This window comes from Syngnathoides biaculeatus, chromosome 10 (assembly GCF_019802595.1).
Source record: "Syngnathoides biaculeatus isolate LvHL_M chromosome 10, ASM1980259v1, whole genome shotgun sequence".
In the NCBI taxonomy this organism is placed as follows: domain Eukaryota; kingdom Metazoa; phylum Chordata; class Actinopteri; order Syngnathiformes; family Syngnathidae; genus Syngnathoides; species Syngnathoides biaculeatus.
In genome coordinates, this window is record NC_084649.1 from 12,044,812 (window position 1) to 12,068,552 (window position 23,741).

The window sequence follows — 23,741 nt, forward strand, 5'->3', positions numbered from 1 at the left end:
TCCAGCAGGTAAGTGTGATACATACATTTTTTTTTAACTTGTGGATTTACTCATCAGAGCCAGAGTCAGAGTCAGAGTCAGAGTCAGAGTCAAAGTCAGATAACTTCCTCCCCGCAGACAACTTCCTGCGCGAGTCCAAACTTGCAAATGTGGTGATCGACCCTGCTTTGAGACAAAAGTGCAGTACAACAACCTTTTTAGCTCCATATAGCGAGGGAAAGGAAACTGTTTACGGCAGCGGTCACGTCAGGTGTTGTACTTTTTTTTCTTCTTCATCGTGCTACGGAATTTTTACTTTTACGCGGAAGTCTATTAGTTTACGGGTTACTGACTACAGTACTGCTGCCACACAACTGAGCCGTGCTATCTGCTAACTATTGCTAAAACATCTGTAGAAGTTATTTATACAGTTTTGTGTTTTTATTTTTTTTTTAGTGTTCTGGTTGACTGTAAAGTGTGACACGCTACCTCAGTAAAGCCATTCAACTCCTGTAAAGCAACAGTTTTATGTATACCCAGTATGGAGCACTTTTTAAAAATTGTGCTAAAGAGTTTTACAAACCGATACTTTGACATTTCGCTTAACGGCAACAAACAATGATTTGTGTCCATTTTTTAATTGACTTTTTGCTACGACGAAGTCAGAGATGACAGCAAGCACCCCCAGCTACTTGTGGTCCTTACAGGATGTCCTGGGTCAAGGGGCAACTGCCTGTGTCTACAAGGCTCGAAATAAGGTCACCTCTTAGTATTTTGTTGTCCTTCTGTTGTCTCTTCTCCACATGTCTCTACTAGTCATATTTCCTTGACACTAATCCAAACTGCTGACCTCTCCTGTTTTGTTGTAATTGTATGTAACTGTGTATAATGTTTGTTTAGAGGACGGGTGAGTTAGTAGCAGTCAAAGTGTTCAACTCTGCGAGCTACAACCGCACACACGAGGTCCAGATGAGGGAGTTTGAGATGCTGAGAAAGCTCAACCACAAAAACATTGTCAAGCTTTATACAGTGGAGGAGGTAATTAGGCTACTTTTCATGCAGGGGAATGCACAGTCGACTTTATACACCTACTCCTCCTGTATTTACTGGGGGATTTAAAGAAACATTTACCTAGTCACCCTGTTAAATTAAAATATAAATGTTACTACATATGCCGAACCTACGCTTTGTTTCTTGCAGCTCCCATCCAAACAGAAAGTTCTAGTTATGGAATTTTGCTCAGGAGGAAGTTTGCTCAACCTGCTTGAAGAGCCAGAAAATGCTTTTGGCCTGGCCGAGACCGAGTTTCTCACTGTATTGCAATGTGTTGGTACGTGGAAGTTTAATGAACAGCGCAGTTGTTTCCACTTTTTGTCCCAGCGGGGAAAAATGGAAATCAAATGAATACAAAATCTGAGTCAAAGTGTTCCCTCCGTCATGTTAATCACCTCAAGTTAATGTTTTTAATGATCATGAAGGGACCTGTCTCACTGGCCTGGAGACTATTTGGTGACCTTGGCCTAGTTGTTCAAAAAGTCTAAAATTAGTGAGATTATTTTATTTTCCATTTTTTCTGGGTCATTAAGCATACACACACACACACACACACGCATGTAAATTCCCAAGATGTCTATTAAGTGCAATTACGGTGAATATACTTCCACCTTCTGTTCTATTTTAGTGCAGGGAATGAACCATCTACGAGAGAACGGCGTGGTGCACAGGGACATTAAACCAGGCAACATAATGCGGCAGACGGGCGAGGACGGGAGGTCTGTCTATAAGCTGACTGACTTTGGCGCGGCAAGAGAACTGGAGGAAGGCGAGAAGTTTGTGTCCGTCTATGGAACTGAAGAATATCTGGTAAGAAATCATGATTAAAGGGACCAATTGTGTGACATAAGTGTGTAGGCCATACCATCACTCAGACGTTCAAACCATATTTGATCCATTTTTGGCCAGTGGAAGTGGTCATGCAAATCCATGTGTGGGATGTTGGTGTGTGATTATGTTACTTTATTTCAATCATTCCTTAATTATCCAGCATTATCCTTAAAAAGTGAACACAATCCACAATTAGTGTAAAATTACTTTCCACTAACAATCCAAGCTAAACTTAACTCCTCAAGACAATCAAAGCTCATTTCTGTGTCGAGAGGTGTCACTGGGATCATAAACATTTTGCCAACCAGGATGAAATACACTGATTAGTGTATTTGGTCAACCTGTCTGAGCACTTGTAAAGTTAAACTTTTGGAACTTAACTTTCAAGAAATTGTCCACTTCTGAGGTGTCACTGCAGATTTGTGTACGTGTGTTTGTGTACAGCACCCAGACATGTATGAGCGTGTGGTGCTTCGTAACCATCACCAGAAGACGTATGGAGTGAGTGTGGACCTGTGGAGCATTGGGGTGACATTTTACCACACTGCCACAGGGTCTCTCCCCTTTTTGCCATTCAGAGGACCCCGCAGGGACAAGCAAACCATGTAAGTCTTGAACTTTGCTTTTAAATGGCACAGTAAATACATAATTCTTGATGTTATTAACCTGTTTTTGATGTGCAGGTACAAAATCACCACAGAGAAACCAAAAGGGGCCATTTCTGGATTTCAGCGGGTCGATAATGGACCAATAGAGTGGAGCTCATACCTGCCGGACAGCTGCCAACTATCGGAGTATGTTCGAAAAGAGTGTGTGTGTTTGTGCTGATCCATATCATAACATTACCATAACATAAACTGTAGCAGAATCACATCAAAGGTGCCGACCTCCATTTATCCTCATTGCCTGCATTATTTACTGTTACACTTACATCAAGCACAGGAGCACCCTAAAATTATGTTGAATTGGTAATTTATTACGCTGTCATTGATTTAAAATTTACAAACATGCTGTTGTGCTGCCTGATATATGCCATGTTGACAGCCCTGCCCATCAAAGTCCTCCTCACTCCCACAATCCCATACGCCTTAAAAAAAATCCTTTAACGTTACAAGCACCTGTGTTTCATCATCTTCCCAAACTATTTTTGAAAGGCCATTGATCCATGAAAGATTATATAATTATAAAGGTGAGCTAACTAAAGCGAGTGGAAATTAATCTAAAGGCACTTCCCCTGTGGCTCATCGTGCCTCTTTTTCTGCAATGAAGCATTACAGTATCATCGAATGTTTCCAACCCTGTTATTTTCACTCATTGTTGTCTTTAAAAAAATTCAAGACTTTCATAGGTGACAAGTACCATCGCAGGCGTCCGCAGACAACATCTTTAAGTCCTGAACCCTTGAATGAGTGCCAATGTTCGCAGCATTAGATGGCTCCTTTAAAACAGAACACTCGATGATTGGAATTTGATTGTTCGATTGTTCTTTTCAATTATTTTTGATGGGTATATAGGTGGAAAATGCTCAGGTTAATGCATGTGGTTGCCATGCTTTTCACGCTCACCCATGTCACTTTTGACTGTCTCATAGGGGTCTCAAGATGCACCTAGTTCCAGTCCTTGCTGGTATTCTCGAGGTGGATCAGGAGAGGTGTTGGAGCTTTGACCAGTTTTTCACCGCCACAACAGACATCCTGCAGCGGCAGCCCGTGCACCTGTTTGCTCTCCAGCAGGCCGTAGCACACTGCGTCTACATTCATCATCACAACACGTGAGCCTGAACATTTTAAGAGTTTTTCCAACATAAAGCAGTTCAATGATTGTTTCTGTAGACATTTTGTCCTGTTTGTGTTGTATTATATAGCCATAACTGTACTTTGTTTTGTCCATCTGAAGGGTGTCTGCCTTTTTTGAGGAAGTAGCGATGCACACTGGAATTGATGCCCAGCACCAACAGCTACTCTACTTGGGCCATGTACTCCCACTAGAGGGCAGCATGAAGGTGGTCAATCTCCCTCACACGACAGTTGAAAGACCTCTCATCTTGCTGAGTCATGGGCCAGAAGCAAGCAGCAGCCTACCCTTCAGAGAACGTAACACTCGCAGGCTTTGTTTTACAGTACAAAATGGACAGTGTCATATATTGTCTACTGCATACATGAAATTGATATACAGTATACAGCACAAATCACAATATTGTATAATTGCCTTGAATATCTTATCTTATCACTTATCATTCTTTGTTCGCTTTTATGTGCATATCCAATTTGTAGCAGAGACTCCAATCATCCCAGCCAAGTTTGATGTCATGGCAGACTACAACTTTACCAAGGTAGCACAGCTGTGATTTATTGCATTCTTGCCACATAAAATAGGGGGAAAAAAGCCTCATCGTGTTCTTGTTACCTTTCCCTTTTTAATGTCACTGCAGTTAATAGTGGGAGTGGTCCACCAGTATCTGAGAATAGTACAACTGCTGCACTCGCACAGAGAGCTGCTACTGGAAGGATATTACAGTTACATGTGAGGAGCACACTTGCGTTCTTGCTTTCACTCACTTCACAATGGAACATTTCACCTCCAAAATGAAGAACTGGTGAGACTAACTGAAAATGTTGGTTGCACCAGCATATGATTCGTCCATTTTTTTGGAAGCGGTACAGCATAACCATGGCATACCATAGTTTTGATTTATCGTGACTCGAGAGATATGATATTCGGAAAATATGTTACTGTAAACTACAAGTTTACATCAGACAAAACTGGTGAATTAAACACAAACAAAACAAATATATTGTAATAAATAGCTGTTAGACGAGAGTCGCTGAACTCCACCTAAATAATCAATTTACTGATGCCAGGTCTTTTCTGCAGGCAGCGATAATTGAGGCATGGTGGCTATTAATTTACATACAATATATAAATTGTGATTAAAAAGGATCTCATCTTCTAGCCTCGTTTCAAGTGATTACAATGGCATTTTTACTAGTTAAAAACGTCACTACTGTTTTCCAGGATGAGGTTGCGGAGGGAGTGTGAGGAAGCTATGCACAGTATTGCGCAGATAAGTATTAGACTCAAGTCCTGCTTGGGCATACAACACAGGATATTCACTCTGTGAGTCAGCTTGCACACATACTTCAAAATAAGGGGATTTAAAAAAATGCTCCTGTCTTATATTTGTCTTCCCATGTCTTTCACATTACAAAGAGGTCACCATGCTTCAGAAAACCCGGGTGCAGTTGATAAGAACGATAGGTTGCAGCAGGTAAGTGATACCAGGAGGCTTAGCCTTGCGTTACCTTTGTTGCAGTGGAAACACAGAACAGTGAAATTCTGGCTATCCTTTAATTGGGTCATTGGAAACATTCAAACTACTGTCAAATTAAAGAAGTGGAAATTCGTCTTAAATTGTCACCCATTTTGCTTTGGCTGAAAGGAATACATTATTTAAAGCAACAAAATGTGGGGCGTCCTTCTTTTGGTCCTCTTGCTAGTGATGGTGTGTACAATAAATGATGTACCACAGTGTGCGGTTTGCTGCTGTCGTCAATGCAGGTCAATGAGCACCTGCCTGGGTACGCTGCAGGCATTCAGGAATTTCAGAATCGCCTGGACCACTTGCAGATAGAGCAGGCCCGGCTAGCAGAGACCCTGAATAATGACAGAAGGTACAAAGCAGGAAGACCCCAGTTCATGGAGGTCTGCTTTTTTTATTATTATTATTTTTGGCCTCTTGTCTCCTCCAGCTGTCAGAAAATGCAGATGCTCCTTCAAAAGATTGTGGCGATTCATCAACTTTACCGGAAGGACAGACTCTCAGGCAGTATGCATGTCTCCCTCTAGCTTCACATTCCTGGTTCTGTTTCCCTCCCTAACTTCTGATATTCTACACAGAATTGTTATATAATGATGAGCAAATCCACAAGTTTGAAAAGTATGTATCACACTTACCTGCTGGACTTCCCCCCTCAGCCTGAAAATGTTATGCCATAATCTGTGTATTCTTCATCTTTGTTAGAATCCACCTGTCCTCGCACATCAAGCGGGTGAAATCTCTTATTAGAGAAAACTGTGCGCTAAGATACAAGGATCTGTTGGACACCACTAGGACATGGAGCAGGTCAGAGCATCTTTAAAGATCCACTGTCATGAAATCCATGATTTTTAGTATGTTATTCATGAAAAAACAGCAGCCGACATGGACCAATGTGATTTTTCGCCACAAAACATGATTTTGATGGATACAGCTTTTTATAACTCCCGCCATGAAAATCCCCTCAAGGGATTTTTTTCGAAAAGAAGCAGGAAGTGACGTGCAGGGCAGTAGCGCCCTCAAGTGGTCTCATCTGTTAATACTAGTTTTAGCTGCTGGAAGGTAGCTCGTTGTTCCTTCATGTTAGCCAAAACGCCGGCTTGTTGTATTGCTGGATATTGCTCGAACACTCGGGAGGATGGATTTGCTCTTCATACTTTTCCAAAAGATCCGGTTCATTGTGAAAATGGAATGCACAGGTGCAAAGGACGAGAGCTGCGTGGGTTCCAAATGACAGGTAGGTGTTTATACAGCTACTTAAAGAAAAAAAAACAAAAAAAACTGTAGTTGGGGGTGGGAGCGTAATCCATTAGTCAGGGGTGCTAAATGTATTGATGTGCACATCGAAACGTTCCGTGCAGCAGCCGCTGAAGGACGGCCTCCGCAGGCCTTGTGGGCTGGGAGGTGGTTTGGCCGTGAGTCGCATATCATATAAATATGCCTCGAAACAATAGTGTAATATTGCCCCGGTAACTTCACTCGGTTGTGAGATGTTCTTCGAAAAGAGGTTCCGTGTCAGAAGGGGCGTGTTCGTCTCCCACAGTAGGGCCCACAGTGTGTTTTCAATGGCGAATGTCCGAGGTGACGTCACGGACAGGAGATGCAGCCAATATGGCGACCACTTGAATGTCAGATGACACTTCCGCAACTTTGCACATGGATGATGCGCTCTCCGCTCATATTTATTTTTCGTATGGACATTGAAGTGAATAATGTTATGTCATTTTCATTAGTATTACTACATTATCTATTTTAGAATGTTATAGGGATGACACTTGAGCTTTAAACCACAATAAGTTAACTCTTTACTTTGGCCCACATTTACTGTACCTCAGACCAAACCTTTTAAATGAATGCACAATTAGGGAACCTGCAAAAATAATTAAATTTGGCCTCGATGTATCTGCAGAATTTTACTGGAAATGCAGAACCATCTACAAGACTTCAGTTCCTTCTCCACAGGCTTGTTGGCTGACCTTGAGATAACAGAACAGCACCAAAACAAAGTGAGCTGGAGGCAGTGGCTGTAAATGAAAATGAATTCCTTATGCGTGAATTAACTGTTTTCATGACTTTTGGCTGTTGGATCCGCTGTCAGTGTTTGTATGAAACGTATTTGAGTCACGCCGAAAAGATACAAACTTGAAGAACATGTATTCTTTAGTTGTACTATTTGGAGAAAAAAATGTGTATATTCTGACAGTGAATGGTTCACATTACTTTGAAAACCAAACGGGCAAAGTAACATTCCCTCATTAGTTGTAAACATTGAATACAACGTCAGGTCTGCCATCGACTGCGGGGGCGGCGGAGAGATGTGTTTGGAATCTGCTTTATGCTAGAGATTCCAAATCCTAAATTCAACCTCATCTCTCGACCCAAGATTCTGGACAAAATCTTCCTCACACTACAGCCATGCAGAGCAGGAGAGCAGCAGCAGCAAGAAATACCACTCAGGGACAAGGAACAAATGGTGTCCAGGTTCGTGTGAGTCTGCAAATGGGGAAGAAAAAAAAAAAAAAAGACAGATGGGATCTAATCACGTCTTTCTTTGTTCCAGGATGTACCATCTAAAGGAAGAAATGGAAATTCTGGTCCGGGAACTGCAGTGTAACAACACCATTATTGAGAGGTCTGTACAGTAGAGAAGCTGTTGTTCATAGTCATGGCACAACACGAAATGAACAGATTCATTTCATGATTCTGTTTGTTGTTATTGTTCAGCAGTCTAGAAGCAGTGAACTCTGCAGTGGCCGTGCGGCCGAGCTTGGCCCGGCCCGCCACGCTGTGACAGGCGTCTCATTTTAATTACCTAGTGAACACTTGCTGGACGACTGCTGTGATGCTATCAAAGAGTGCCTGCTACAAGAGGAAGCTGAAGAGAACAGATTGCCAAGCAATTAAGAGATAAGATTCACAGTTGGAGACGGAACACCACAGAGGGATTTTTGTGTGGGTTTTTCCAGCAAGAACTTCAGTGCACACCTCGGTAATACATTTCATCCATTTATTTTCTATACCGCTTAGCCCATTCAAGGTCACGGGGAAGTGAAAATTTATCCTAGCTGAAATCCGTCGAAAGGCAGACCGCTATTGTTTCACAAAACACAATACATTTTAGTGTTGTTAAATTTTTAACTCATGCAGTGATGTGTGGGAGAAACTGTTTACAATTTGGGTGATCTCACTGAAAAGGCTAAAGTCTTTCTTTTCACCTCCTCTGTTCTTTATTTTGTAATCACCCCTCCAGTGTCTCCAATGACATTTTATTTACTTCTGACACTGATTAAATCAATCAAAGCCCTCTCTATCAGATGTTCTTTTAAAGTACTTTTTCTAGTCTGTTCCCGTGTTGTTGTTTTCCTTCCATTTCGTGAGTAGTGCTTTGTATGTTTTGAAATCATTTGCCCAAGACACACCACACAATTAAAATACTGATTCAAGAGGGGGAATTCCAATTTGTTTTTGTTGTCAGACATGAATGCACACTTTCAGCTCCTTCAATTTTAGAGCAATTATTTTCACATTTGTTATGTATGAAGGTTTCTGTTTCATTGTGGACAGTGTATAATGTAATAAGAAAAATGAAGGTAATAATGTCCATCGAGTTTCCCGGAACAATGCCTCTCTGAAGATAACTCACTATATTCTGAAATGTTAAGCCTGTGGGGGTGGGGGGTGTTCATCTGCCTCTGTGTTATGCAGCGCAGAAAGCAAAATGTCACAAGTGTCACACTTTAGCCTGCACTTATTCAATGTGTCCAACTTACTATTGGACACGTTTGTTTCTGAGTTCATGTCACTTTGTATGTGGGGAAAATGATTGGATAGCAACCACGTCGGCTCTTTTAGGAGTTTGATTTGCTTCACATACAGGTACTTATTTTTGTACTTGACTGAATGTTTACTGTACATGATTGATTATAAAGTAATTGGTGCCCACATTGATTTGAAGGAAAAAAAACTATGGAAGTAGATGAGTGCCACCAGGATTTGAATTTGAAATGTAAAGTGATCCCATTTTCAATAGTTGTATTTCAGTGTAACTTTTCAATTTCAACAATTCAAGTGGCTACAATTCGCTGTCTGAAATTCAACCGGCTACAATTTATTGTCTAAAATTCACCGTCTGTGCCACCAGGCAGGGTTTTCCTATCAGAATCGAACATCCAGCCAACCTAGCTACGCTTTCTTAGAATGTAACGTCACGTGACTAAGAAAGCCTCACTGCGATTGGCTGGGTGTTCTGCCTGGTGGCACAGACGGTGAATTGTAGCCAGTTAAATTGATAACATTATAAAGTTACACTGAAATACAATGACTGAAAATGTGATCATTTTTCATTTCAAATTCAAATCCTGGTGGGACTAAGCTACGTCCATAAAAAACACTGAAGTGAATGCTCTCTGGAATGTTCACTAACATCCATCCATCCATCCATCCATTTTCTTAGCCCCTTATCCTCACAAGGGTCACGTGGAGTTCTGGAGCCTATCCCAGTTGTGAACAGGCAGGAGGCGGGCTGCACCCTGTACTGGTTGCCAGCCAATCGCAGGGCACATAGAGACAAACAGTCATGCTCACAATCACACCTTGGAGCAATTTAGAGTGTCCAATTATTGTTGCATGTTTTGGGAATGTGGGAGGAAACCCACGCAGGCACAGGGAGAACATGCAAACTCCACGCAGGCCGGTCCGGGATTGAACCTGGAACCTCAGAACTGTGAGGCCAACGCTTTTACGAGCTGATCCACCATTCCGCCTGTTCACTAGCATCCCGGGCATAATTTAGTTCCCCAGCATGCAGAACCTGTCTCAATTCAGCGTACTTCCTTTCCACTATTTGACAGTATACTATATAGGTTTTTCAGCATCTTGTGGCATCTTGGGGTGGTTTCGAATAGCACTAGTGTTTCTTGTACAGTACAAATTTAATTTTTTGGTGGATTTAAATTGTCAAAATTAATTTCAAATGTAAAAACTGTTGCATTTTTCAATGAATTTTTGAATATCTGAAGGACTACTGCGTAATCATTATTTTTGAATTAGTTGCTGAGATTCTATTACTGACAGGTGACAAAAGTAATCACAAGACTGGTGAAAGTAAATACACTGACTGAACAAGTAAACTTCGGAGTTCCTTGACTAATAAAGCGCTATCCGAGCAAAGAGGACCCTCAGTGACGTCACGACCAAAAGTTCCACTTTGATGGCGTTGAGAGTCTGCTCGTTCACGCCTCTTTGATGGGAGCGCGCCTTACCGGGTGGGGGAGTCTCTGGCTGGCGACGTCACGGCAACACGCTGGTGTCAGGCGCGAGTCGCGTTGACATTCAAGGCACGGACCGAGCACAACACGCGCGGCAGACACGTTCGTTCGATCAGGCTCAACTGAAAAGGCGATGGCTTCTGTGAGTGTGGTGGGCCAGCACCCGGACCAGCACAGGCTCGACTCGGAACCCTTGCTCCGTTTCTTTAAACCGGCTGCCGGGAGGAAGAAAATCACTCTGTCGAGGAAGTCTTCGTGGGAGAAAATGATGTTGAGGAGATGCGTCTCCGTCACCGCCCCGAACCATGCCGGGACGTGCCACTCGGCTGCTGGACCGGCGGATGAAACCGGGACGTGTCGTGGAGCCTCGTCTGCCCCCGCGTCGCCACGTAGCCCGGACCCGGCCAGACACCATCGAGGCGGCGAGCACTCCGACTGGCGCTGCCCGGGCACGAGAGAGCCCCACGCCGGGTTCGCGGTCGCCGGCTGCGACGCGGGGGCTGCGCTCCCGAGTTCCCCCGCCGATGTCAGGGGCAGCACGCCGCTCGCCGCCGCCTCTACACGCCACCGGCAACGGTTTCTGCACGGCGGGTGCGACTTTCGCAACAAATATGTTGGACACCAGAGCTCAACCTGCGCCCCTGCTGAGAACGGGGGTCTCCCTCTGGAACGTCTGACGCAAGGCAGGACCGGAGTGGTGAGACTGGCCCGCACCGAGCCTCCCCGCAGGGAGGCCTGGGCCATCTTTCCGCGGGGCTCGGCAGACAAGGGTGCGGGACACCGCTTCGAAGCCAAGGCGCTTACCCAGGACTGGTGTGACGCCTGCAGTCGCCAGATCACCGCACAGGCCCTCGAGTGTCAAAGTGAGTACAAGTGCAAACGTTCTCTCTCTATGTATGTAATTTTGATTCACTAGTAAGATGCAATTGTGCTACTAGTATGTAAAACTAGGCCTACTCGTGAGGACAAAGCGCTTTCTTGTACAATGACCTTCAAATTGAGATCAGAGAAAATGACTCTAACTTCAAACGAGACAGCCACTCAAGTAGTGCGAGCTTTTTTATTTGAGTAACGTGTTGATTTCTACAACTGGTTAGGACAAAGAGTACACTAGTATATAGACCTTAAGCAGGATATCATGGATGGTTTCCATATGGGAGACCAAAAGTGTCGCTCGTAGTGGGGGGGAAAAGTCAATACTGTATTAGGACAAAGTGGTTTTACTTGCAGGCCCTGTTTGTTCTACAAGTGGACTGAATTGTCTTACAATTTCAGGACAAGCAGCATCCGAGTACTGTACATGGTCAGACGGCTTCATATTTTCTAGTTATGGAAAAACGAGATAGGTCGCTGTACTTACGTGCCCATTGTTGTACCAAATGACAAAGAGTGTACTAGCGCAGGAACTTTGACATGAATATTAAGGATAACTAATAAATGCTCTAATTGCTTTTTATATACTGTACTACTCGGCCACAAAAGCGGCACGAACCTCATGACCTTCCGACTCTGAGACCTCACTTCATGCATTTGAATGCTCTCGAATGTTGTTCCGGTCATTGATATTCAATGTGTGTGTATTGTACTCCAGTATGTGCAGCCGAAGCTCACAACTTCAAGGAGGCAACACACAAGTAGTCCGTTGTCGTGGAGGTGGCTGACATTTTGCTCCACAGATGCTGCCAACATTTACCCATGGAAAGTTCATTATCTTGTCCTTCCAACTTTGACTCCTTCTTCTTGCACGGGGATTTACGGCGCTTGTTTGACGAGAAAGAGAAAATAATTTTTTGGGTTTTTGTCACTTGTTGTCTTTTGCATTCCAAAAACAACAATTTGAATTGGCTGTAGTTATTTCTAGTCTGATCCACATTGATGCACGTCTTCCGGTTGGTGTCACATGTTTACTGCTGACGTTTCTGCTGACTTCACTAACACCTGTGCTGCCCCACTCGAGCCAATTGGGTCACATTAACAGTAACTCAGGGGAGAGCAAAGTTTGTGCGTTCATGTCACTGATTCTATGGTCTGGTGAACAGATGTCGCTTGAGATTTATTTATTTTTTGTCCCTATGTAGACAGGCACCTTTACAGATCTGTGTTCAGAAGACAAATAGATAATTGTAGACGTTGAGAGAGAGATCTGAAGAGAGAATGTGCGAGATGCGAGTCAGAAGTGATGCAATGTAGAAGGCGGGCAAAGCGGCTTCGCAGCACTGCAGGGCTGTCACATTTAATGTTCTACCAGCGAGAGGCCGCCCAGTGAAGCGAGAGCAGAGATTACTGTTGGTCATGAGTTTCTCTGGATCACAAAAAGTTCTCGAGTATTTTTTGAGGGTTATATTTTAAATCCCAGCTGCTGACCCTAAGAATAAAACAGTCGACTCTGCACAGTTTTCTCACTAAACATCAGAGGTGGATGTGCAACCATATGGGGCAACATAAATGCAGGCATTTCTGGGTATTTTTGTGGTTTGAAAGAACCAAAATAGAGACTGCCCGTTTGTGAACACATGATCCACTTTCAACTACACCCATGAAATAACAGGGATCGAGTTGGGAATTCTTGGATGTGCACAAGCCTTTGTTTTGTCGTATCCTTCATTTGGTTTGCCGTTTAACTCCGTCTGTCCATGTTGTATCTGGTCTCTCACACACTGCAGTCAATAGCTTGTTTTTAACTGTATCTGAACAGGCAGGGAGGGAGGGGGATTGGCAGCCTGTATAATCCCTGCCTGGGATTATGTCTGATGGATGGAGTGGCTGGGATTACAGGCATGGCAGATAAGTCAGATGTCACATTTGTATTTAATTAAGGCTTTGAGGGCGACCGTGCTGTTGTGGCAGCATTTAGCACCTGTAAGTTACTTAGGAGTTTGTATACAGTAGCAGTACCGGTAGTCATACTGTATTTTGTGCAGCATCATATGCATTTTCTAGAAAACAGTCAGGATTTAAATGTTTTCTCAGGATGTTTTTTTTTATCCAGATAAATCCATCCCTGCAATGATTTAATTATCCAAAATCCAATTGCACTACCGTCGCCAAGCCTTTTAGTTGTTCCATACTGTACGACCCACTGGCCCCCAAGGTGAATGTCCTGGTGAGTACATTGAGCTGCCTGTTAAAAGGAACAGTGACCTGTGGCCTGTATTTGTTGGTTGTCATTCACCAGATCACATAATGTGGTGTGGACAGAGTAATCAAATACTATCCAGTATCATCATGTGTTTAATCTTTTGTCTGATTACCGTAATTTTCATCCTATAAACCGTGAGTTTTTTCACACACTTTCAACCCTGTGGTTTATGCGGTGATGGGGCTAATTTGTCCATTTTTTTCCAACGGCTGCATGGGGGCACTCTTGCGGAAAAGGTAAGGGTGAGAACGGTGGAATATATGTGCCGAGGAAGTGACTTTTACCCGTCCGGCCCTTTTAGCGCTCTGCTAGTCTTACTGCCGTGTCTCAGTGATTTTTACTAGTATGTTTTTTTAAACTAGCACTGTTAGCGTGGCGCTAGCATTAGCGTTACCATTAACGCGGCGGCACTAGTGTTAAACTCTCTGTGTAACCGTCTTTCTTTGTAAGTATCTCGTGTTTCAATGTCTGTTTCAATTTGTGCACTTTACACGGCTGTGGCCTCTGTGTGTACCAAATGGTATTTCCTTTACAAATATACTGGGTGAGGCTTATAACCAGGTGCGCTCTGTAGGCCGGGAATTACGGTACTTCTTTTGCACAAAAACATACCCCATCGTTGTACCAGCAGAGATACATTGGCTCGCAGCACTTAGCTTGGCTTAGACGCAGCGGAACCTCCAACCTCAGTTTTTGAACCAATTTGAACAAACATTAATGGAAACAGAAATAATCTGTCACAAGGTTAAACTCCCACCATAATAATTTTTCTGAAAGTTAGCTTCAAAGACGAAGTTTTTAGTAATGCTCTTCGTCATACAAGTGTAAAACTATGTTAACTACATTAATAAAAATATCCTTGATTGACAATAGGAAAACAGTAATGCAAAAGTGTTTCTCATGTTGTGCAGTACCTCACACATCTGTTCGATAGATCTACTTGTCACTACGGATTGCCCAACTAAAGATTTTTTTTATAGTTGATTAATTGATGTCATTGGTGTTTTTCAGCACAATTGTCCCCCAATATATATATATTTTTTGCCACTGACCAGTTTCACCAAAAGACATACAGACATTTCAACACACCAGCATCAAAACAAATGATTAAAACTATAACTCACCATTACACTGAATGTATTTATGGTAAGTGGGACATTTCTCTTCAAGAAACCAGCCAGTCTAATATTGTGTTCCGTAGCATGTTGTAGCCAGGCTCCCCAAACATAATTTCAATGTTCATATTGCACATGTTTTTTCTTTTGGTTTTGAATGGACTTTGCATATTTTGTGCGCTACTGATCTTATTTTGGGTAAAAAAATTTTACGCACTTTTATCACGGTATGGCCGAATGCTGTACTGCGACAGTTGTTTTAACGACAGCATGTGGTAAAGCAACAAACGTGTTGTGATGTTGGTGCGTGTTGTGGTATGAATACATTCTCGTTTTCAAAGACACTATTTTGCCACTAGTCCTGAGGTACCACTTGTATGAATCTTTTGAGAGTAGCTATGTCGGAATAGCTAACTGCTGTTCTCATCCACCAGCAGTTGAATTTCATTTTGTTTGACCCGCTAAGATGTGTCTAGGGTGTTTTGTTTTGTTGGGCGAACACTTGGAACATGGATCGTTACAATCTGGTAACTGCAGCAGACAGGCGAGGTGTAAATTGGCCAATTGGAAGACGAGATTCCAAATACATTTGATCAGCGATTAGTTGACTGCAAGTTTTAAATGTTGACAAGCTGCCCAAGTTCAACACATAGTTGTGATCAAAATATGAAAATATAAAACCCAACCGTCAATTTGTTAGTGAATACTATTAAGTGTGGTGACACAGGAATCTTGATGGTTTGAATTTACAATTTCTTGAATTCACATACATAACTGTGGCTTCGACTGGACTTAACTGAGGTTGCAACTTTGCCGATATTTTGGTAGATGTGATGCATGAGGGTTGTTTGATATTTGTGCAACTGTAGTTGTAGAGACAAATTGTTCCCCCCGAGGATAGTTGGATTTCTAAATGGTACGGCATTTGTGGCATTCAGCTTCCACTGTTGTCTTTTCTTAAAACAGTTACATGTGATTGTACCAGTGACAAACAGTCAAATAAAATGTGCTAAAAATCCCCATGGGGGCCGTAAATTAGCCCTACATGTGTCAAATGGTTTTTACATTTCTGACAGGATATTCTTTACGGACCACCTCAACCAAGTTTGAGGTTGTTTTAATGTTTCAGTCCAGCTCTTCCTTGGTTTCTCCTGGCCTACACAGTACAGGCCTTGTCTGGACCAAGCCTCTCATCTGTTCCACATTGGATCTTCACAATGCTCCATTCACTGTGGAAGAAACCCAACAAAAGAAGATCGTGTTCAGTGGCTCGCAAACTTCTTGTCCCGATGCAGCCCTGCCAGGTCTGTGAAGTATGTCGTTTTTTAAAAAAAAATCCGCCTGAGCTGTGAAGAGTCTTCAGGAGGAAGGAAACTACCGAATGTTGAAGAAACAACCATCGTCCTTCAACTGACTTCATTAGACATCTTTTATGATTCATGTGTTCACTGTCAGTTCTTTTTCCTAACATGAAACAGTAGATCGGGAGAGGTAGTGACAAGTTGAGGTTAGAAGATGAGGGATATGTTGTAAGCACGAAAACCTTGCTCCCACCATGCCCTGCACAACACGCAAGACGTTCAGGGATTCTATATTTAGATTGTCCTTGGTAAGTCGCATAGTGGAACTGTGGAAGGACAAGGAAAAGACACTCCTCAGAAAGTCTTACCTTATCCTACAGGTGAAACCAACGCACCGTGGAACCTTTAAAGCCGTAATTCCCAACTACTGTGAGAGACACCAGGTGTGCTGTGGAAAATCATTATTACTATTTCACTTAATATGACCAAAGAGTATCCATGTGTCTTTCTTTAATTCCTGAAAGTTGATCAGCTGTGTGTTTATCTTAATAAACCCAGATTTCATGCGGCGTAAGCCATGAGATTTTTGTAGTGGAAATAGCATTACACAATAAAGGATGAAAACCACTGCGCTAAACCTTACTGTAAATATTTAGTTTTGAGGGACATCTTCATTGTCATATGTACAATCGTGACCAAAATTTTAAGGGAATCTTTCCTTGAAAATGTTGGTCATACATTCCAATTGGATGAGGTTTCATTGTGGAGTAATATTAATTAAGTGGCAGAGGGGTGGCAAGGTGGATTAGTGGTTAGCACAGCTACCTCAAAGTTCTGATGTTAAGGGCTTAAGATGGTTTTCACATTTCCCCATGCTTGTGTAGTTTTTCTCCCCTTCCCCCCAAACAAAACACTTTCAAGCACGTGACCAAAATTGCACATACAGTGGTTATGAATATGGATGTGAATTGTTGTTTGTCTATATTTGCCCAGTCATTGGCTGGGGACAGTACAGGGTGTACCCTGCCTCTCACGAAAGTCAGCTGGGATAGGCTCCAGCTCACCCATGCACATAATAAGGATAGATAATGGATGGTCTTAAAGGACGTAAATGGATGCTGCATAGTTTAGGCTTGTACTATTACTTAGTAGGGCTTGCTTGCTAAAAACAAGAGGCACCCTAAAAATCAGCCAGATGTACACTTGTGATGATTCATCTTATGTGGTAATTGGACGTGTGAAAGTGGATTTCATTTTAAAGAGGAGATGAGTCTCATTCATGTTACATATTCAAATAAAAGAAGGAGGAAGCAAGTAGGTGAAAGCTCCTGCTGGAAGGTTGGAGCTGGTACAATGACGCTGATATTGCATGTGGGGTCTCTGTCTCTTTAAGCCAGCCGCACAGCACTGCAGCATGTGGGTGCTGCAGTACAGACTGAGAGAGGGTGAGCGAAGCGTTGATATCACAGGAGTCAGACCATGGAGGAAAAAGCACCTCGGCGCTCGGAGGCCCCAGCAAAGTGAGAGGCCAACAGGGTATTAGAGGGGTAAGGAGTACCGGCGGAGGGGTGGCAGAGCGAGCGGAGAAGGGGCTCCTTATCCGAAGTGTGGCACCGGTGGCAGAGTGGCTGGGCTGGGATGGCAGAGGGGGGCCATGGGTGGGCTGGCGTTGGGGCAGTCCTCTGGGGGACAGAGGCAGGCGGGGGCAGCAGAGAAGGGCCAGCGAAGGTTACGGGACAATGCCCTCCAGATGGTGCCCCCATGCTCCACCCATGGCACAGATAACACCTGGCCAAGACGGAGGGGGCAGGGAGACAGGGGTGGACAGCAGGTCCAGGAATGTTGGAGGTGTCACTGTGAGCAGAACATTCCTTGGTCAGGTGTCTCTTCGTCTGGAGGAGGTGAGGGGGGACTCGGAGGCGGAGGTCAGCAGCGCCTGCTTCGGGCAGGTGTCGCGCCGCCTGGGCCGACTTTTGAAGAGGCTTCCCAAGTCTCGATCCTGGAGTGACGGCCTGCGGATCCTTCGGAGGTCACCCTCCAACGGGTCGCTGCTCCCCACCTCAGGTACGGCACAACCAGCCGAAAACCAAGAGTTAAAGTTATGTATCAAGCAGCTGTCAATGTGGTTGTGATAAAGACTGATCGGTGTTTAGTTCCCATAAGTGGGGGAAATGATGAGTGGACACTTTTGATTTGTGTGGCTCAAAGGCAGGCTGTGGGCCAAAACATTGGGGTATTGTGTGTGTACAGGTCTTTCTGTGGACTGTGAACATTGGTACTGTTTTGTCTTTCTCTGTTCACTTTCTGTGCACCATCATGTGTGAACGGCCTGCACAAAGAGTACAGATGTGCTGGAATCAGCAGAATTTTGCAGTAAACAGAACAAATGAATGCAGACTGATCTGCAATCAACATGGAAAGAGAAAGCATGCGAAAAAATCCGATTAAAATATTTAATTTCATATTTGTAGCTGGAAGCTTGCATCGCATCGGTCTTTTCCCATGTTTCCAAATCCATCTCAACTAATGTAGTTTGGAACAGCAGATTGATAAATCCCTCATGTATCTCTACCACAAACTATGACCAGTGTGAAAAAATTGCTGGCTGCAGCAGTTTTATTGATTGTCTCCCACAGCAGGAGACCGACAACTGAAATAAAAAAAATCATGTTGCGGCACACGTCTGTGTTTTTGAGCGAGGCTCCTGTACAAACCCTATAACATCTCAAAACAAACGGGCCTTACCTAAGTGATGTCGCGCTGCATCCACAAAAGGCTTTAGAAAGGGGATCAATAGCACAGGCTACCGCAGAAAGATAATGGATATTTTTAGATGGCGCTCCCAGTAAGGAAACCCAGTCTATCCTCCGTCCCTCCTTCTTTGCTATCCTATAATTATCTCCTGTCACACACATGCACACACTCTTGTTTGGTCCTACTTTAGGGAAATTCTCGAAACTGTTATGATTGATGTTGGTGACTAGTGGTTAGACATTCTAACTTGGCAGAATTGTCTGGTGAGATGCTGTGTTGATGGCTTGGTCACCATCATATGAACTGAGTTTAATAAATTGGTCTGAAAAAAAAAAAAAGAGTTGCCGGAGCTAAAATAAAACATGGTTAAAGGCAGACCGGGAGGCTTTGAAGCTAACGCGACATAGTTGCCAACCCGTGTAATTATAAGGATGATGTCGCTCCATGCTGTACTGGCCTACATGACTTTTCCCCATAGACCTAACATCTGTAACACAGATAACTGGTTGAAAGGATTGAGTCTCTAGCCCTCGGAGAGCTAAGAGCAATTCAAACTCCTTTATTTCCATGAATTGCAAAGGGATCAGGGTTTGATCTTTGGTTTATCTTTAGGGATGCGCTCACTTCGCATTTTATCTTTAACCTTTACCTTATAGTTTACTTTGTCAGTGATGTCACACTAAAAGCTATCACCAGTCCACCTATAGGACACCCTGCAGTGCAAACAGTCCAGATGAGGGTTAAAGATCCAAACTACTTATATTTGTGACTGAACAGAACCAATTGGTAGAAACGAGGATTTTGTATCCTAGAGTTAAATGTTATTTTTCAAGGGTGTTCGAGTCCAGAGACTGAATGAATGGTTGAAAGGTGAGGTTAGAAGTTAATTTTTTCAGCAAGCATTACTTCCACTGGTACTCCCAGGTTTCTGTACTTTTAGGAGCCATTTGCTCTTTCTGACTGACAACAGATGAAAACCTTGCTGTTTTGGCAACATTCAGAGGATTAAAACAGAAATCTGAAAGTACAGTAGCTCTGAAAGAGGAAAAGAGCGTTGGGATCATTTCAAGTGTTCAGTGTGGGTGAGTGCTTCACACGTCACAACAAAAGTAAATGGCCATGATGGTTTTGTGTTTGTGCTGCTAAATATTACATCTTATCTATCTAAATTTACTTTAGGAATGCACTACTATCAACTTACTCATCACAAAGCTTTTCATTATAGTCAAAAGTTACACTGAAACTAACTACAACAGAAATGGTGCGATTGCTGCCGCTGTGAAAGCGCCACTTGGAGCCTTCAGCTGGATACATTTGAAGCTCAGGCAGCAAAAATCCCTTTCCAAACAGAAACTATTAAATTCTCCCATTGTTTGTTTGGTGAAGTCTGCGTCTGTTGCCAGACATATGGTGGCGTTGACAGAGAGGAAGATGATGCAGTCATGGAGCTGAAAATTGTCGGCTAAATATATGATGTTACAGCCACACAGATGGTTACCTCACGCTTGGTAAAATGTAGATGAGTGCCTGTTAAGACAGCCAGCAACAATGTGTAAGTGCATCAGTTTAATTCGTTTTGGTAGAGTGAAGGATGTGATGCATTATCTGTGTCGAGAATATGGATAGCGCTTCCAAATGAGCTATGATAGGATGCTGGGATCAGACGGCTAAAAGCTGCTCTTAATCCCTCCCTAAGACCCCTTTTGGGTTCATTAGTGACCATGTTAATAGCATCATTCCTGATTTAGAGTTGCCTAACCTTGGATTTACCCCTCCTTCCCTACACAGATATGGTGAAAAAACATTGTGGCCCCATCATGTCACTATCTGGTGCCATACAGACATCCTCCGTGACCCCAAAAACCAGGCTAATCTCCATCTTTCCCCTCGTGTCTCTGTGCCACACCTACTTTAAAAAAAAAAAAAAAGTTATCCCCAGTCTTTCCGTCCCTGCTTCTGAAACACGTCGTCTCACATTACGGAAGATTTGGCCGATGGGAAAACATTCCGACTCATCAGGCCTCCAAAGAACTATGAGAGCGGAGAGTTTGTGAAACCAGAGATATGTCTTGAAATGTTCCACTTAGCAGGTTTCCACAGACACAAACTGAGAGCAGTTCGCGTGCGCACACACACAAACACTGAGTGTATTTTAAATTGAAATGCACCTTTATCCAACCATATAAAACCCATTGAGATCAGGATCACTTTTCACAAGGGTGAACTGGTCAAGAGGTCAGCAGACATAAGATCAGTTCTAAGGATTGACAGCACCAAAACATACAATGTATGAGGCACATTGTTTTTCAGACAACAATTTCACTTACACTGGTGTTCCTCAAGGTTGCATTCTAGGTCTTCATTTGTTCATAATCTACTGTCGTCCCGTTGTCAATATTCTTTGTAATTTCCAAATCTGTGAATCATCTTTATTTGCTACATGAATGACATCCAACTATGTTGCATTTCCACCTTTTCAACAATTTCCAGTTCTCATTTGTTTACTGTAAATCAAATCCTTGTTCACCCACAGCTTGCAAATGATAACAGTGCAATGCTTCTCAATAAATTTGCACAATTAGTACAGTACAATATATATATGTATCAACACACACTACAATATAAGAAATCTAGCTTTTGGATTCAGATATACTGTGCATGAGTTCAAAGTAGAGTAAATGATCTTTTGTGAAGCTGATCAGTGATGTCATTGATGGGATCAGCGAATTATGACATTAAAACCGATCTGCCAATCAGCATGAAATGCCAACTATCATCCAGTTCCGATCAGGCCAATAAAATTGCCATAAAGTCTAGTAACTTCAGCACATTATTACTGCGTGTGTTATTATAGCTCTTGTTTGGGATCTCATATAATCTGTGGGTATTATTGTGGTTCTAAAACGCCCTCATCTCATTGCTTTTGTTTTAGTTCCATTCTCAACCGACCTCCTCACTTCTCTCAGTTTGGTGGCAGTGTCAGTTTAGAAGTGGTCTGACTGGAATGATGGAATGAGTGCCAAGTTAAAGTGTGGTAGTGGTTGGTTGCATTTCCTGCGATGGAAGAGCAGCTGAGGTCCGTGTAATATAGCAACAGACAAACATGTTGCCAATGATAAAAAAACAAGGCAAATAAAAAGTGACAGTTGTTGGTTTTGATCAAGAGTTTTATGAGGCAGCTTGTTTCAAGATGTACACCTTGAAGCTTCTGCTCTAATAAAATCAATCCGGGTTCAATCCTGTCAACATGATTGCAAGGGAAAATTGACGATACACACTGAAACAATCAGTGACACCATAAAGACTCAGTAGGGAAAAAAAGTGGACATGAAACTGAAACTTGATCTCCAGTCAGGTTTCTGTGTTTGTGTAATAACAGTACTTTCCCCAGAAACCCCTCAGAGTTCTCACACTGCGGCTTAAATGCCCACAACACATTGTCAATGATGTGTCACACTTGGAACAAACAAAATTCTCAACACTCCTCACTGACCTTTCCAGACGTGGGTCCAGTAACATTCACAAAGCCAGAATTAGATGCAAGCGGCAAAGTGGATCCATTTAAAATGCATACGCGACAATGCGACAGGTCTCGTAGCCACAGAAACTTGTACCTCTTATTTTCTTGATTTCTTTTATTGTCATTGTTGTTGAATTTTACATTTGCTTATTAGATAACATTAACATTTATTTTTATAATGGACGTTATAAAGGACATTCATCAACAGAACATAGCATTAGGAATGCAGACAACACAGCAATGCTCATAAATATTGGCACCCCGACTGTTTTTTTGTGATAATTCACCTACTGATCTCCTACACATGACCGACATAACAAAAGTCGTTAATATTTTTAACAGTTGTAAATTGGAGTGAGTCAATTTTTTTTGTATGATTTCTTCGGCTTAGCTGAATCAGAATGCATGAATTGTTGTGACCTTTACCAAACCAAATTTTGATTTAACAAAGTTTGTCCCATCTACTGTAGCTTGGCTCTGGGCTATGTCTTCATTTAATTTCATGTCAGTGTTGTTGTTATTTTGTCTTCCTGCAGTTTTCCCTTGGATGCAAAAGAAAATGTAGCTCAGGTTTTTCTGAAATCTTTTGCCAATTACAAGATAAAGATTAAAGTTGTTAACCCTCAAATATATCTGGACTCAGTTTAAGTTTTATTGTTTAACGTAATGTAAATCCTTGACTTCTGTGGCTTAATTTCATCGGCGTGGGAATAATGTGGTTGTTCGAGGCATTATCATCCCACAAAGAAAATATCCACCTCTGATTGTTTCTGGCATTTTCCTCACTTTTCACTCAACAGTAAGGCAGTTCAACACTCCTCCCAACGTTGTCGCTGAGCCAGCCAACAATAACCGTAAAGTCTAGTGTACTGCAGTGATTTCTGAGTTTGCTTTAGTTGGTGTGTGCCACGTGGGGCCGCAGGGAGTGGTCTGAAAAAAAGGGTTCCTCAGTTTAAACCAGAAAGATATTTGGAAGTCAAAAAGAAACTGCGCTCAATTACCACTGAATTTATTGTTTTATATTTTGACAGCCTGCAATTGGCTGGCAAACAGTTCGGGGTGTACCCTGCCTCCTGCCTGTTGACAGCTGGGATTGCCTCAAGCGCTCCTATGACCCTCTTGAGGATAAGTGGCTCAGAAAATGGATGAATGGATGGATTTTGGCAGAAAGGTGGACTACTGATCAGCCTCACAGTCGGAGGTTCAGGGTTTGAATCTCAGCCTTTATTCGCTCTAGTTACTCAGATTTTCTCCCCCCCCCCAAAAAAAACCCAATCCATATTAGTGTTAATTCATCCATAGGTGTGTGTGTGTGTGTGTGTGTGTGTGTGAATAAATGCTTTTTTTTGTCTATATTTAGCCTGCGATTGGAAAGCGAACAATCCCATTATGTACCGTGCCTCTCACCCAACGTCACCTAGGATACGTTACAGCTCACCCGTGACCCCGATGAGGATTATCAACGT

General features: G+C 42.8%; 2 protein-coding genes across 14 annotated transcripts in view; both read left to right on the forward strand.

Annotated features, from left to right (window-relative positions):
• Positions 1-48: 48 nt before the first annotated feature.
• Positions 49-8,624, forward strand: ikbke (inhibitor of nuclear factor kappa B kinase subunit epsilon). 11 transcript variants are annotated; one of them, XM_061831657.1, is made up of 21 exons: positions 49-250; positions 646-737; positions 880-1,017; positions 1,180-1,309; positions 1,661-1,842; positions 2,308-2,468; positions 2,547-2,657; positions 3,455-3,634; positions 3,760-3,956; positions 4,137-4,195; positions 4,295-4,386; positions 4,879-4,980; positions 5,074-5,131; positions 5,422-5,534; positions 5,613-5,689; positions 5,761-5,800; positions 5,885-5,986; positions 7,089-7,185; positions 7,464-7,666; positions 7,740-7,811; positions 7,907-8,624. In XM_061831657.1, the coding sequence occupies exons 2-21, from the start codon at positions 648-650 to the stop codon at positions 7,968-7,970; spliced, it is 2,268 nt and encodes a 755-aa protein (XP_061687641.1). In that variant the 5' UTR covers positions 49-250; positions 646-647; the 3' UTR covers positions 7,971-8,624. The 11 variants fall into 11 exon arrangements, 8 of the variants coding, with proteins under 8 accessions (XP_061687641.1, XP_061687640.1, XP_061687639.1 ...); XM_061831656.1 differs by having other exon boundaries at positions 50-250; positions 642-737; positions 7,904-8,624; XM_061831655.1 differs by having other exon boundaries at positions 50-250; positions 7,904-8,624.
• Positions 8,625-10,264: 1,640 nt separating this feature from the next.
• Positions 10,265-23,741, forward strand: part of rassf5 (Ras association domain family member 5) — a 33,704-nt gene continuing 20,227 nt past the window's right edge. Inside the window, exon 1 of one of the 3 annotated variants that reach the window (XM_061831665.1) lies at positions 10,265-11,309. In XM_061831665.1, the coding sequence (XP_061687649.1) occupies positions 10,580-11,309 (730 nt within the window). In that variant the 5' untranslated portion in view covers positions 10,265-10,579. Of the gene's footprint in view, positions 11,310-17,491; positions 18,066-23,741 lie in introns of those variants that run through there. The other 2 variants (XM_061831664.1, XM_061831666.1) reach the window with 2 other exon arrangements.

Excerpts from the sequence above, each read along its gene's own strand:
- ikbke (XM_061831656.1), top strand. The coding sequence starts at position 648 with ATGACAGCAAGCACCCCCAGCTACTTGTGGTCCTTACAGGATGTCCTG. Across the intron at positions 1,310-1,660 it reads CACTGTATTGCAATGTGTTG|TGCAGGGAATGAACCATCTA; the intron begins GTACGTGGAAGT and ends GTTCTATTTTAG. Across the intron at positions 2,658-3,454 it reads GACAGCTGCCAACTATCGGA|GGGTCTCAAGATGCACCTAG; the intron begins GTATGTTCGAAA and ends ACTGTCTCATAG.